Raw genomic sequence first — 13,210 nt, forward strand, 5'->3', positions numbered from 1 at the left:
AATCACCGGAGCATAGCTCATAAAGTCTGAATGTATCCATGGCCAGATTTTATGTTCACATGAGACTGAGCTTAGGTGTGACCAAACTAATTAAGATAGCAAGAGGTAGTTCATTTGTCACTTAAAAAAAAACTGGATCAGCTTCCGTTAATTAAGGAGCTAAAAAAGCAAGCACACATGTCAGGCATTGGCAGTTCAGCAGATGCATGCGTGCTGCAACTCAATTAGTGGGCCTCTAATCTAACACTTTTTTCACCACTAATTAAATCCAATTAAACTATGAGCTTTGCTTGCTTGCTAGCTAGATGGGTAGCTCGAAAAGATGGTGGAATATGCCCATGCGAGAAGAGCCCAATAATACAGACATGGCGCATGCACAAAGCAAGTGGACTGGATAATGATAATAACGTCATTTAGGTAAGTTAATCAACTCCGTAAGCTTGGTTTATATTGGTTCTTAATTAGGGATTAGTGTTGGTAATTAATTAGGAGCCCTTGGACCACACATCACACATGAACAGCATGTGGTCACTAGTGCGCTTGATGCGTGCAGCAAGCTCCTACTTCGATGTGAGTGTGTTGGCAGGCACCCATTTGAGCCAAGAATTTCAAGCCCATTTTTATTCATTTAAATTTCTGTTTTGATGATTAAGTATGTTTGGGATATGATTAAAAAAGCTATTTTTATCTCACCATGGGCATGTGCCTTCACCTCCACTAACCATGCAATTGGAACCATGTTAATATAAGCTTTGGGAATCTCCCCCCAACAAATATGCAGACGGCACTACTGAACTGAACATTATTGTGTTTTTTCTTTCATTTGGAAAGTACTAGGCAGGTAATTATTATCCCAAATTATAGCATAAATTCGGTTTTGGATGTGCTTGAAACTTGGAGCACATAATTGTACTATCTTATAGGATAATAATGGTATTATACCTTTTCTCCTTGTTTTTCTCCTTTCATCAAAGCTTAATTCATCAATATTTCTTATGGAGAAAAAAGAGAAGTTGCTTATCCATATCTATATCATATATGGACACTTTGAGGAGATGTGAAAACCTACAAAATAGCTGAGATGAGCTTCTTTCTTGGGCTGTTTGTGCTTTTGCCATTTGTTTCCTCATGAGGGGCCCTCACTTAGGGTTACAATTAGCTTTGCAAACAACTTGTGATTAAGTGGAGCTTGGTGCTTAATTTAACCATCTCTTTGTTATCGAGAAAAGGTTAAGTAGGCTGACCCACTTGCCCATCACATCCTTTAAGTACAAAATGCCTTGCTTTTGGTTGCTTGCTTGTCTTCCCATGGGTTAACAGTTGGTGGAGTAACCATGATCTGATCTCCTTTTTCTTCTCCTCACTTTATTTATTAATTTTAGATTAAATAGATAGATGGTTTAGGTGGGCTAGAAGTTGGAGTAAAGCATATGTCATTAGGTCTATCTTAATTAATCAACTAATCCAATGTGTTTGTGTGTTGCTTAGCTTTCATGGATTGTTGAGTATTGACTCCATAGTGTTTAATTGATATCGTTATATTTATAAATGTTCCATCCCAATCTAGCATACGAAATATTTTTGTTTTTTTGTGGGCTGCTAAATCCATATTATTTTCCATGCTTGTCTTGTAAGGAAATGAAACGTTTAATACTGAAGAATATATTTGCTACCGTGAAAAAAGCAAATTATTGTTGAGTGTTGGTGAGCTGTCCACGATTGCCTTTATATTGGTATGTGAATATGTTTGGAGTACATACGATTTGTTTCAATTAAAAATATCCCTTGTTTTTATTCCTTTTTTTCTTTTCTCAGCTACCCCTCCTTGACCTTGGTAATGCTAGTTTGAGATAGATTATTTACCGTGGACTATCTAGATAGATTATGGACTTTTTAAGGTAACCTCGAATGCATGATTGTGAGTCATTTATTGCTTTAAATCTAACGGATCTAATTTTATTATACTACATCGGTAGTATGTGTAGTAGGAATTCTGTAAAGTTAAAATTGGAAGTACAATATATAACTTTGCGATAAATTTATGTCTCATATATTATGTTAAAATAGATGAATTGATAAATGTATCTTACCAAAGTTTCGAATAAAATAAATTTATTTATAAAAAACGCGATTAGGTCCAAATTTTACTACACCACTACCACTGCTGGTAAAATGTACCGTAACAATACTCTAGATTATTGATTTGAATTATCTACTCCATTATAAAGATAAAATAAATATGTTAACAAATAAAGTTAACAAATAGTTAGGAGCAATTATTCTAAGTTATGTAGTATAAGAAACTTTTGCTTTAGAAAAGAGATTTGAAGTAAATAATCGATGGCAATAATGTACTAAATTAGCTAAAAAGAATATGGAATGCACTCTAGCTAATAATATCTAGAGACCTAGCTTGACCAAATCCAATGCTGATGAAACATGTAAACCTAAATTGTCAGGTTCATTTTGGACCAATCGACAAGGATATACATTGTCGATCTAGATGTGAAATGGTCGCCGATATAGCTACGTACTACATGCCAGCATTTTCTGCATGCACAACCAAGAAAGTATCAAAAGCATTTCTTTCCTTTCATATAGGCATACAATCAAATCAAATATAAAATATATTGATAAGGTCGAAATGTCAAATATATAGCCGTGCTCATCTATAATTATATATGTTATAGAAAATCAAGAAAGCTAGTTTGTAAATGACGTGCACAGGATTATTACTGTCTTTTCTACGAAAATGTATCACGTACACACACCCTATGGGTGCACAGATCATGTGCGCCAACTAAAAAAATATCACTTGAAATCTATCCCACTGTCTTTGCAAATTAGATCATTGCATTTCCTGATATTATGAATTAGCCCATATTTGATAAAAAATTCTATAACGTATTGTAATATATTTTCATAGCAAAGCATGGATACTTTGTTAGTTATAAATAAGTATACACATATGTACTTTCAACAGTATTACACATATGTATAAAGTCTCTTCTTAAATTCAATATTTTAGTGATAAAAAAACTAAAGATCTAATGGTTCTAAGAGTCTATCTGTCGAATAATTTTGTTTATCTGTTGCTGTCACTGTATGACGAATCCGAGTACAAGACTTTATACATACGTACGTACGTGAAATATATCAAAGCTCCATACGGTGAAGGGGTGCTCATGTACTTGATCTATAAAATTCTTTTAACTATAATTTATCTATTTTCAAGCGTACGTACCTATGTACATCCCTAGTGCACCTGACCCCGAGTAGATTATTCATTACTAACTACTTTTTACTATGTTAATTGATATATTAGTCACTAATTAACTTATCAATATATGTTAGACCCGTGGTAAATTTTTGTGGGTTCGCTACCGCATATACACACCCCCTCGGTCTAATATCACACCCGCAGTAGCCTAAAACCAGTTCAAATAAAAGTGAAACATGCGAGTGACACATCTCTATTTCATTTAGCTATGTCCCTAATTATCTACTAGTGTTGCACTCTAATTTTTCTTTTTGCTTCTACTTATACTTATAAACCAGAATTTTAGGATTTTTTCACCTATGTTCATTCTTAACCCTTTTAGATCATTTAAAATATATATAAGTTTTATTTATAAATTATTTTTAATTTAATAAATATGTCACGTGGCAATCACCCCCTTGATCTGTTGACCACCGAATACAGACAGCTTAATTAGCTTTCGGTCCGGACACAAGACCAAACCTAACATGTGGTGTTTAGATTGAGAAAATTTTTGGGAGAAGTGATGTCGGAAGAGGTTTTCGGACACGAATGAAAAAAACGAATTTCATGGCTAGCCTAGAAACCGCGAGACGAATCTTTTGAGCCTAATTAATCCGTCATTAGCACATGTTGGTTACTGTAGCATTCATAGCTAATTATGGACTAATTAGACTCAAAAGATTCGTCTCAAGATTTCTTCCATAACTTTTTTGGTTTATCTATGTTTAATGATTTATTTAGATGTCTAAAAATTCAAAGTAATATTTTTAGAAAAAAATTGGAAACTAAACCAGGCCTAATCTGACCCTCTCCTGCCTTTGACTCTCTCAATGCAGGGCCTATGCAATCATCGTCCCATGGGTTGTCCATCATCTCCAGCTTTTCTCCCTTCTAGTACTATCTCTTTTGGCGCTTTTGACCGCCGCCCCCCTCTGCACTGCACAATATTCCGGTACCATCCAACGCCTGCATCTGCTTGCTGCATGCCAGTGGATTCGGATCACGCGCGTACGTACGCTCGCTCTCCCTGCGCATCTGCATGTGTGTTTGTGTGTGTGTGTATGTGCCATGCATCTTGCGCTCACCTTTGTTTTGACACGTTCCAAACCCACAAAAGCGTCAAAAGCTATGGTCACACACAGACGTGTGTGTCCTCTATCCACAGCAATACTCCTGCAAAGAGGTATTTCCTCTGTCTTTTCGTAATTCATGTCATTTTGAATAAGAGTGTGATCAAACTCTTAGAATTCTGATTAGTATTATTTTTTTAAAATATTTAGCTTGAAAACTCCGTGGTAACATGTATACATGAGTCTAAAAGTAGTTTAATATAAATAATTATTTATTTATTTTATTAGAAAATCATAGTTGAAGATAGATAAAAGGACCATGACGCTATCCAAATAACTTGAATTACCATACTAGAAGAAACCGGTTAGAATTTTATGGGCATACATGAGACATTAGTTATAACACTGTTTTTTTCAGACAGAGGAACCTAACACATAATACATAGAAGTACGACATGATGGAACAAGGAGAGAGATAGAGAAATCTAGGAGAAAAGCCGTCTGTTGTTGCTGTATGATGTCCTTGGTCTATTACTGCGGTGTGATTATATTTTATTGTTGGATGTGGTTTCGATTGTGTGATGGTTTCTCCTTTCCTCTATTTTTCTTTTGCTATGAATTTTTATACAAGTTAAAGCTTGTTTGGCCTCTAACAAATACAATGAGTTAAGGATATCATAATTAAGAGTAGTTACTTTGCTTGTGATGTGGCTTTTCTTCCCTAGTGGAGAGTTTGGCGCGTTCATTGCATTTTTTAAATTTTGTCTTGTTGTTTTATCTTGAACAACATGTTAGGCATATGGACAAAACGGTGGATATGACAAGTGTACATGGTTTGCAAAAATTGTAAACAAAAAGGTGGTAGCTCCAACCACCATATTCTGTTCATACCATATATATTATAGATCGATTTCTTCATGAATAGAGTGGGAAATTCTGGATTTTTCTGCCAAAGAGGGAAGTTGAGGATGAAAAGCTTTGGACGAAAAATCCCAACTTCCCATTACACTCTAACCCATTGTTTTGTGAGCGTTAGTTTTGATGCAAAAGGATAACATGGAAATTCAACTCATTAAAAAAACAATTTTAGAACCCTCTCGATAAAATACAACTTTAAACCATAGGTATACGCCATACAATATTTTTCTTTAGTGGCTTTAACCATACATAGCAAACAAAACTTGTTTTCTTCGATAATCCCTTAGGTTCCAAACCACACGTCACCTCTCTCAACAAAACAATTATCCTCATCTCTTACCTTAGGTCTATGTTTATAATAAACATAAGTAAAAATTTAAATTTTTAACTTATTGAAGTTGGTTTTGGCACCGAATTTTATTTTCAGTGCTGCTCTTTAGATCACTAAGAATATATATTCATAAAAGTTTTCTTCATAAAATATCTTTTATTTATAAATATGTTCAAAAGAATCACCCAAGTTAAGCGCAGAATAACACTCGAGTTTTCACAAAGAAAGAAAAGAAAAGGAAAACATTAAGAGTGAAAAGCTGGTGTGGCCATAGCTGCTCCATTTCCCACCAGACTACCCGTTGAAAAATCCCAAAGCAAAGCGAGCTGTTTGTGCACGGATCATCACACTACTGTACATGGCATGTCTGTACACTTTGACACGTTTGACCCGCCGGCCCTGCAAGCCGACAACCAAGAACACAGTCACAGTCAGCTCAACGCTTATAATAAATTTATTATAGAACGAAGGTAGTACTTATTTACACCGTTTATTAGAAAAAAAATATGTTAGACAAAACCTCCTTTTATATACACGTACGTATCCACTCAAAATAATAGATATATGGTAGAATATATTATAAAAAGAAATTATAAAATTAACTTAATATTAAATATTAGATTTTAAAATTTAGCTTACAAATGTAAGCATTCGCAAAATGATGGATCCAGTAGCAAAAACGTAAATAAAAGCCATTGCTCGCTTTAATAGCTTCGTGGCTAGTAATTACCCATGAACCCCTCGAAATTATCTAATATTTAATCCGGTATTAAATGTGAATTCCCCGTTTTGCCCCTGGCCTCAGGCGAAGCAACGGGCATTTTTCGATTTCCGCATTAAAAACTGCGGCCCCACTTTTGTACGCATCCTCCAAAACAACGACAATTTCGGTTTCCTTTTTTTTACACCGAAACGCGGCACTAATTTAATACTATCAATTAATTTACTATTCCTCCCGCTTTTTTAAATTCGGTTAATTAATTTATTGATTTCTGTCCCCTCCCTTTTTTGCTTTTAGTTTTGGGCTTTTTATTTCGACCATTTCCATTGCTTCCCTTTTGCTTCCGCTCTTCTGCTTCTCGTCGTCTCGTCGTCTTCTTCCTCCTCTCGCCTCTGCGTTGCGTTGCGTTTTTTGCCGGTGATTTTTGGAGGAATATTTTTGGATTTTTGGGTTTATTTTTGGAGGTGTATTTATTTTGTTTTTTTTGGGGATTTTTTTGGGGAGGTTTTAAGGGGGAGGAGGAGTGGGGGGAGATGGGGCTAGTGTGCGCGAGCTCCAATGGCGAGAGCTCGTGGCGGGAACCCTACTAGGAGGAGGAGGAGGTGGTGGTGGTTGCGCTCGTCGCGTGTGGAGTGCTGCGGCGTGCGTTGTCATGGAGGCCAAGGCTGGAGAAGCGGCGAGTGTTGCCCCGGTGGCTGTGGCGACGGACGCGGCGGCGGCGGCGGCCGCGGCTACGGTGAGCTTTCAGTCGCCGGCGGTGGTGGCGGCGGCGACGGCGGCAGCAGAGCAGGGTAGCTCGAGCGGTGGTGTGATGGTGTCGCCGCCGGCGGCGCCGCCGCCTATGGCGTCGTCGGCGATGGTGGCGGGGGGAGGGGTGCTGGTGGCTCCGGCGCCGGTGAAGGTGGGGAAGAAGAGGGGGAGGCCGAGGAAGTACGGGCCGGACGGGAGCCTGATCCGGCCGCTGAACGCGACGCCGATCTCGGCGTCGGTTCCCATGGCGGCCTCCGCGGTGGGGCCGTACACGCCGGCGGCGGCGGTAGGCGCCGCCATGAAGCGCGGGAGGGGCCGCCCCCTTGACTTCGCCGCCACGGGCAAGCTCCATCACCACCACCACCACCCGCAGCAGCAGTTCGGCTTCCACTTCGACTCCATTGGTTGGTATCCATCTCCTCGCCTCGCATCTTTAATTTTTTTCCCCAAATTTTCTCCTAAAAAATCCACAAAATTTTGTTTTTTTATTTCGTCAAGAGAAAATTTGGAAAAAAAAAAAGTTCTCTCATACCATTTCCCCGTAATTACTAGCAATTACTACAAATTAATTACGCGATTAGAGAATGGGTGGACGGGTGAGAGGAGGAGGGGGCCAATGGCAGAAGCAATGGATGAGTAAATTGGGTTTGCGGCGTCACTCGCTCACTCCTTGTCATGACACTGTCTGTTTGTCCCTCTCTTATCCGAATATTTCTTGTCTCCTCCCCTCTATCCAGCCCAGTGTTGCATTGCATGATCAGATGGATGGTCAGGGACCTCAGGAGCCTGGTTGTTGTGTTGGTGTCCTCCAAGATTCGAAGAAGCTCCTAGTGGGGGCCAGATGAAGGCATATCCTGAATCCTCAAAGCCTCATCTTGTTGTTGTCGTGGTTGCATGCATAGTGGGGCTGTGCCCGTTGTGGGGGTGGCATGGTGGTGGTGGTGGTGGTGGTGGTTAGTGGTTACTAGTTCTGGAACTAGATAGGGATTGAGATGGATCAAGCAAAGATCTGCGAGTTAGTATGCACTTAGACTACTCTGGTACCTTTCAGCAATCATCATCCTTGTCTGTGTTGTGCTGCCATTGCTGATGGAAACACGCTAAAGGCCGCCATGTCCTTGCACATCTGGTTTTTCTGGCAGATTGTACAGGCCAGGATGGTTGGAGCAAGCAAGCTTTGTCAAGCATCATGAATGATGTTATTGAAATAGCCACAGGCTGCTGTAGTTGCTTCGTGTTTGTTGCATTTTCTTGAGCGTTTTTACTTCGTTTTGAAATAATCTGCTGTCAATTTGTTAACCATCCATAATATATGCTGGCAGGTGACATGGTGGCATGTTCTGCTGGTGCGAATTTCACTCCTCACATCATCACTGTTGCTCCTGGCGAGGTATTGACTTTTGTGATTGTTTATGTTGTGTTTTGTTGAATCGATTAAGATGTATTACTTCTTGTTGGCAAAGATTGAATATGTTCTTTACATAAATTCAAAATGCACTTGATTGAACTATACTATACTACAGAGCATGTAATTTTGGTTGACTGTTCTGTGGAAATAAGCTTTTATGGTTGCCAATCATATAGGTGCAGACTTTTCTGCAACTACACTGATTAATTGCATCATTTCATGTGTTTTAAACATTTCGTTTTGTATCATGTTTAGACAAAATACATTACTGTGCTACATTTTTTTTTTCTTTTTGATTTGACTAGGTGGGCTTCCAGACCATGGAATGAATTTTTGGGTTTGCTTGAATTTTGCAAAAAAAAAAAAGATTTGATATATGTCTGAATTTAACGCATCCAGCAAAATGGTCCTCCATGCATTGTGATTTTGCCTTCACCTGTTAAAAGCACTGCTTTACAAATAATTGTATAGCTACCGTTCCTTATTCTCCAGTCATTTTCTCTACTACTATAAAAGACAATATTGGTGGTGATGAGTCTGCCACAAACACCATCTCTATTAAGTGGGCTATTATATCAGCACAACATGTGTGAATGATCTATCTTGTCTTTGTACTTGCGTAGCTCTACAACTCAATTTTCTATGCATGGTATTTTTTTTTCATATAACTTTTGTTTGTATTTTTTTAAAACACATTATAACACACACTATCTTGTTTCAACTAATTAAATTTTTTTTCCAACAAGACTTAATTTTGCTATTTTCAATAGAACCTGTTGCAACGCATATGCATTTAGCTAGTATTTGTTCAAATCTTGATAATGTGTGTCGCTGATGTTTGGTGCATGTAATTCAGGATGTGACTATGAAGGTCATATCATTTTCTCAACAAGGACCACGAGCTATTTGCATTCTTTCTGCTAACGGTGTGATATCAAATGTTACACTGCGTCAACCTGATTCCTCTGGTGGCACATTAACTTATGAGGTTTGTGGATCTACTCATGATATACACAGTAATACTTTGCGTGCCTTTTCTTTGTTTCAGATCAAACGTGGCATTATTTCATATAGATGTGTAAAGATGAAAATTCCTTATTGACTTTATGGTTCTCAGCTCATCCCCCATATTTTTGTAGGGACGCTTTGAATTGCTATCGTTGTCTGGATCCTTTATGCCTACTGAAAACAGTGGAACAAGAAGTCGATCAGGTGGGATGAGCGTATCTCTTGCCAGCCCAGATGGCCGTGTTGTTGGTGGTGGAGTTGCTGGCCTTCTTGTCGCAGCAAGTCCTGTTCAGGTGCTTCAACTTACCTTTTTTTGGGATCTGAACGATTCCTTTTTTTTTTCAGAAACGCATGCCATGTTTTGTATGATAAATCATGGGAATCATTTCATTTTCTCCATGTGAAATGTAACCAAGTATCACTGTTTTATGTTTTGTACCATACATCCCCCCAAGATGGAAATAACAGTTGGGTTTGTTTGCTAGATTGTTGTTGGGAGCTTCCTGCCAAGCTATCAAATGGAACAGAAGAATAAGAAGCTGAGGGTGGAAGCGGCACCCGCCCTTGCACAGACGCCTCCTGCTGTTCCGATCTCTAGCACCGATACGCACAGCAGCGAGCAAGGGCAACACATCTCCGTTGCCCCAAGAACAAACATTATAACATCGGCTTACAATGCAGACCAGAGCTGGGCATCTCCTGCTCAATCGATACCTGACAGCGCAAGAACACCGTCAGGTGATGTGAAGGTCACTGCCTCCGGAGCCTGAAACTGAAAACCCCCCCGACCAGGATCCATGAAATTCTGTTACTGCGCTGCCGCACACCATGATCGTCGTGGCAAAAGATGGCTTCATTTCTTTCTGACTTGTAAAAGATGTGTCTGAATTCCAGTAGGTTTTCCTTCAGGCAGAAGAGTCTAACTGCATTTGCTGTAGCTGTCCCGATATAGTCACTGTTTTAAGCATCACCATGTCGGTCATATTGGAGACTGGAGAGTTGTGTAGTTACAAAATTGTACTAGCTGTGTGTGTCTTAGGCTTCCTTTCATCTGTTGGATTATTCCTCTTAATTTGCTCCATGTACCCCTTATTAAATTAGCATTAGATCTTTTTTTCACCCCCTATTATTTCTTACACTATACATGTTCCATTGTGCAAATGTTTATTTTTCATGGGGAAGAGCATTATGGCTTTCTTCTGTGACTGACAGTGGGGCCAGGTTCACTGACAAGTGTAGGTTCCCAACCTGAGGCAGAAGTTAGCTTTGGGCTACTGTGAGTCTGAATCTTCAGATGCCCAACAACTAGTGCAGACAATCTTGAGGCAAAACATCCAAAACTCCAAGCTGACACTAGGGTCCTACATGTTTAATTGCAGCTGACAAATTTGAACGAGAAGCTGCACATGCCAAGATTCGCAATTGCATGACGCACATGTTCACCGGTCAGTCAAAAGAGAGGCCAGCCATGGTCGCCGTCGTCGTCGATGCAACCACGACGACGGAGACGATGATTAGCCCACGGTGGGAACTAACCTAGATTAGACTCATCAACGGCGCACTTAGCAACAAAGCTGGGTCCATTAAATTAAATTGGCAGCATGCAGCTGCAGGAAAAGGTTAAGCAGAAGCTGTAGCTTAGCCTGCCGTGTCAGTCAAGAGACACATCAGAATTCAGACAGCTTCCCGGTCTCAAGGGCTGAGAGGGAGGCCGGTGAACGAGACCATTTTTAGTCGCAGGAGACAAGGCAGCGTGCATGGAAAGGCGCCAACCAGACACCCCATGCATGCATGCATGCACGACACTGCCCAGTGGACCAATCACCGGCTCATGCGGCCACGTGATTAGTGCCCTAATTAGCCATGATCAGGGTTCAGACATGTCTGAACAACTACTAGCTTATTTGGTCATCTGCAATCTGTGTGCTACTTCTTGGTCATCTTTAATCTGTAATCATCATAGTACTAACTACAGGAGTAGTTGATAGTGAAGGTTATCTGCAAATACTACTTGGGATTATTGGTTTAAAGAACTGGTTAAAAACTTTATTTTGGGGCAGATGTTTGCTGGGCTCTTCTGAATTTCTGAACTGTGCAGCACAGTACAGTAGGGAGGCAGGCAGGAGTGGAAGCGTTTGCGTTTGCAGACAGACACACGCTGCCGGATTGAAGGTTCAGCAAGCTCGAACTCGCAGACATGTCTGTTTCTTGGTCCTCGGACTTGGAAACATTGGGGAGTGGGAGCTACGATTTGTTAATTAATCAACTTGCTTGTCCAATGCATCATCCTTAATTAACTAATATATAGAACCAGTTTATAACTAATCTAGCAACCTGATGATACTAGCTGGTCACAGCTACAAGCTACAGCTAGCTAACCATGTACAGGCAGCCGCAAGAGGAACAGCAGCAAGGCTCCAAAAGAAGCAGCAGCAAGCGAAAGCTCCGGAGATGGGTCAAGATCGAGGTAGACGAATGCTTGCATTTGCATGCGACAAACCTTAGCTCTTTTTACACCCTTGTTTTCTTCTTGCCTGTCTGAGATTCAGATGCAGATGGCCAGGGTTTAATTCAGGCGTCAATTTAGCATCTCATCTTGAACTACGCCTTGATTTCTAGTACAGCTTGCCTGCCATAGATTATTTATCACATCTTGCACTAATTTGGTGCCGCTAATTCCTCGTATGAACAGTAATGATCTGTGATGAAAATCTGAAACCAAGGATACCACATTGACATCAAAACATATTTTCAGGGGTGTTTAGATTTAGAAAATTTTTGAGAGAAGTGTCACGTTAAATATTTGACCGGATGTCAGAAGGGGTTTTTGGACATGAATGAAAAAACGAGTTTCACGCCTAGCCTGGAAACCGCAAGATGAATCTTTTGAGTCTAATTAATCCGTCATTAGCACATGTTAGTTACTATAGCACTTATGGCTAATCATGGACTAATTAGGCTTAAAAGATTCGTCTCAAGATTTCTTCCGTAACTGTGCAATTAGTTTTTTTGTTTTATTTATATTTAATGCTTTATTCATGTATCAAAAATTCGATGTGATGTTTTTTAGAAAAAAATTTTGGAAACTAAACAGAGCAGTACAGTACAATCTCCCGTTCAAAACTGCAACTGTTTCCTGTCATTTTCATGTCTCCCTCCCAAACAGACCCTGATGCAGACTCTGCATGGAGATTATTACAGTGCAAATAGTGAGTTGGAGTACGATGCATGCTAGGATGCCTGAAGCCGAAAGAATTCTTGTCCAAAAAAAGCAGAAATGGACTGCACTATGAAACAATTGTACTATCAGACATGAACACAAGTCAGCAGCAATTTGTCACAAGTGATGTCCTCGGTTCATGTCTCATCAGGTGACCCCATGTTTGACTAATCCTGTCAGTCTACTGATATACATGTGGCACCAGAGCCAAGAAAGCCATTTTGATCGAGCCACTGATCAAGCTAACAGCATGAGCACAAACAGTACTAGACAAGCCAGGAAGAACAACAAAACCAAAACAAATTTATAAAGCTGCACAGCCATATGGAACCAAGCTTTGCCGCCGGTTTTGATGGAAATGGCACCACTTGAGAAGCCGTGCAAACGGCCTGGAGTTTCTGCTGGAAGCAGATGCCTGTCTTGTTCGTATGTGCTCTTCCAGCTGATCAGATCATCAGAGTTGAGTTCATGAGGTGAAATGGAGTTTCTTTAACCAAGAATTAGATCATCACAACATGGACT

General features: G+C 39.9%; 1 protein-coding gene across 2 annotated transcripts; it reads left to right on the top strand.

Moving 5' to 3' along the window:
• Positions 1-6,624: 6,624 nt before the first annotated feature.
• LOC102721574 (AT-hook motif nuclear-localized protein 1-like) lies at positions 6,625-10,616 on the top strand. 2 transcript variants are annotated; one of them, XM_040526565.1, is made up of 6 exons: positions 6,643-6,719; positions 6,807-7,456; positions 8,375-8,442; positions 9,317-9,448; positions 9,600-9,761; positions 9,954-10,616. In XM_040526565.1, exons 2-6 carry the CDS (start codon positions 6,955-6,957, stop codon positions 10,236-10,238), a joined length of 1,149 nt encoding a protein of 382 aa, XP_040382499.1. In that variant the 5' UTR covers positions 6,643-6,719; positions 6,807-6,954; the 3' UTR covers positions 10,239-10,616. The 2 variants fall into 2 exon arrangements, with proteins under 2 accessions (XP_040382498.1, XP_040382499.1); XM_040526564.1 differs by having other exon boundaries at positions 6,625-7,456.
• The last annotated feature ends 2,594 nt before the right edge of the window (positions 10,617-13,210 follow it).

This window comes from Oryza brachyantha, chromosome 8, assembly GCF_000231095.2.
Source record: "Oryza brachyantha chromosome 8, ObraRS2, whole genome shotgun sequence".
In the NCBI taxonomy this organism is placed as follows: domain Eukaryota; kingdom Viridiplantae; phylum Streptophyta; class Magnoliopsida; order Poales; family Poaceae; genus Oryza; species Oryza brachyantha.

Bases quoted from the DNA above. Each gene is read 5' to 3' on its own strand.
- LOC102721574 (XM_040526564.1), top strand. From the start codon at position 6,955: ATGGAGGCCAAGGCTGGAGAAGCGGCGAGTGTTGCCCCGGTGGCTGTG. The intron at 7,457-8,374 runs GTTGGTATCCAT...ATATGCTGGCAG, and splicing joins CTTCCACTTCGACTCCATTG to GTGACATGGTGGCATGTTCT. The intron at 9,762-9,953 runs GTGCTTCAACTT...TTTGTTTGCTAG, and splicing joins TCGCAGCAAGTCCTGTTCAG to ATTGTTGTTGGGAGCTTCCT.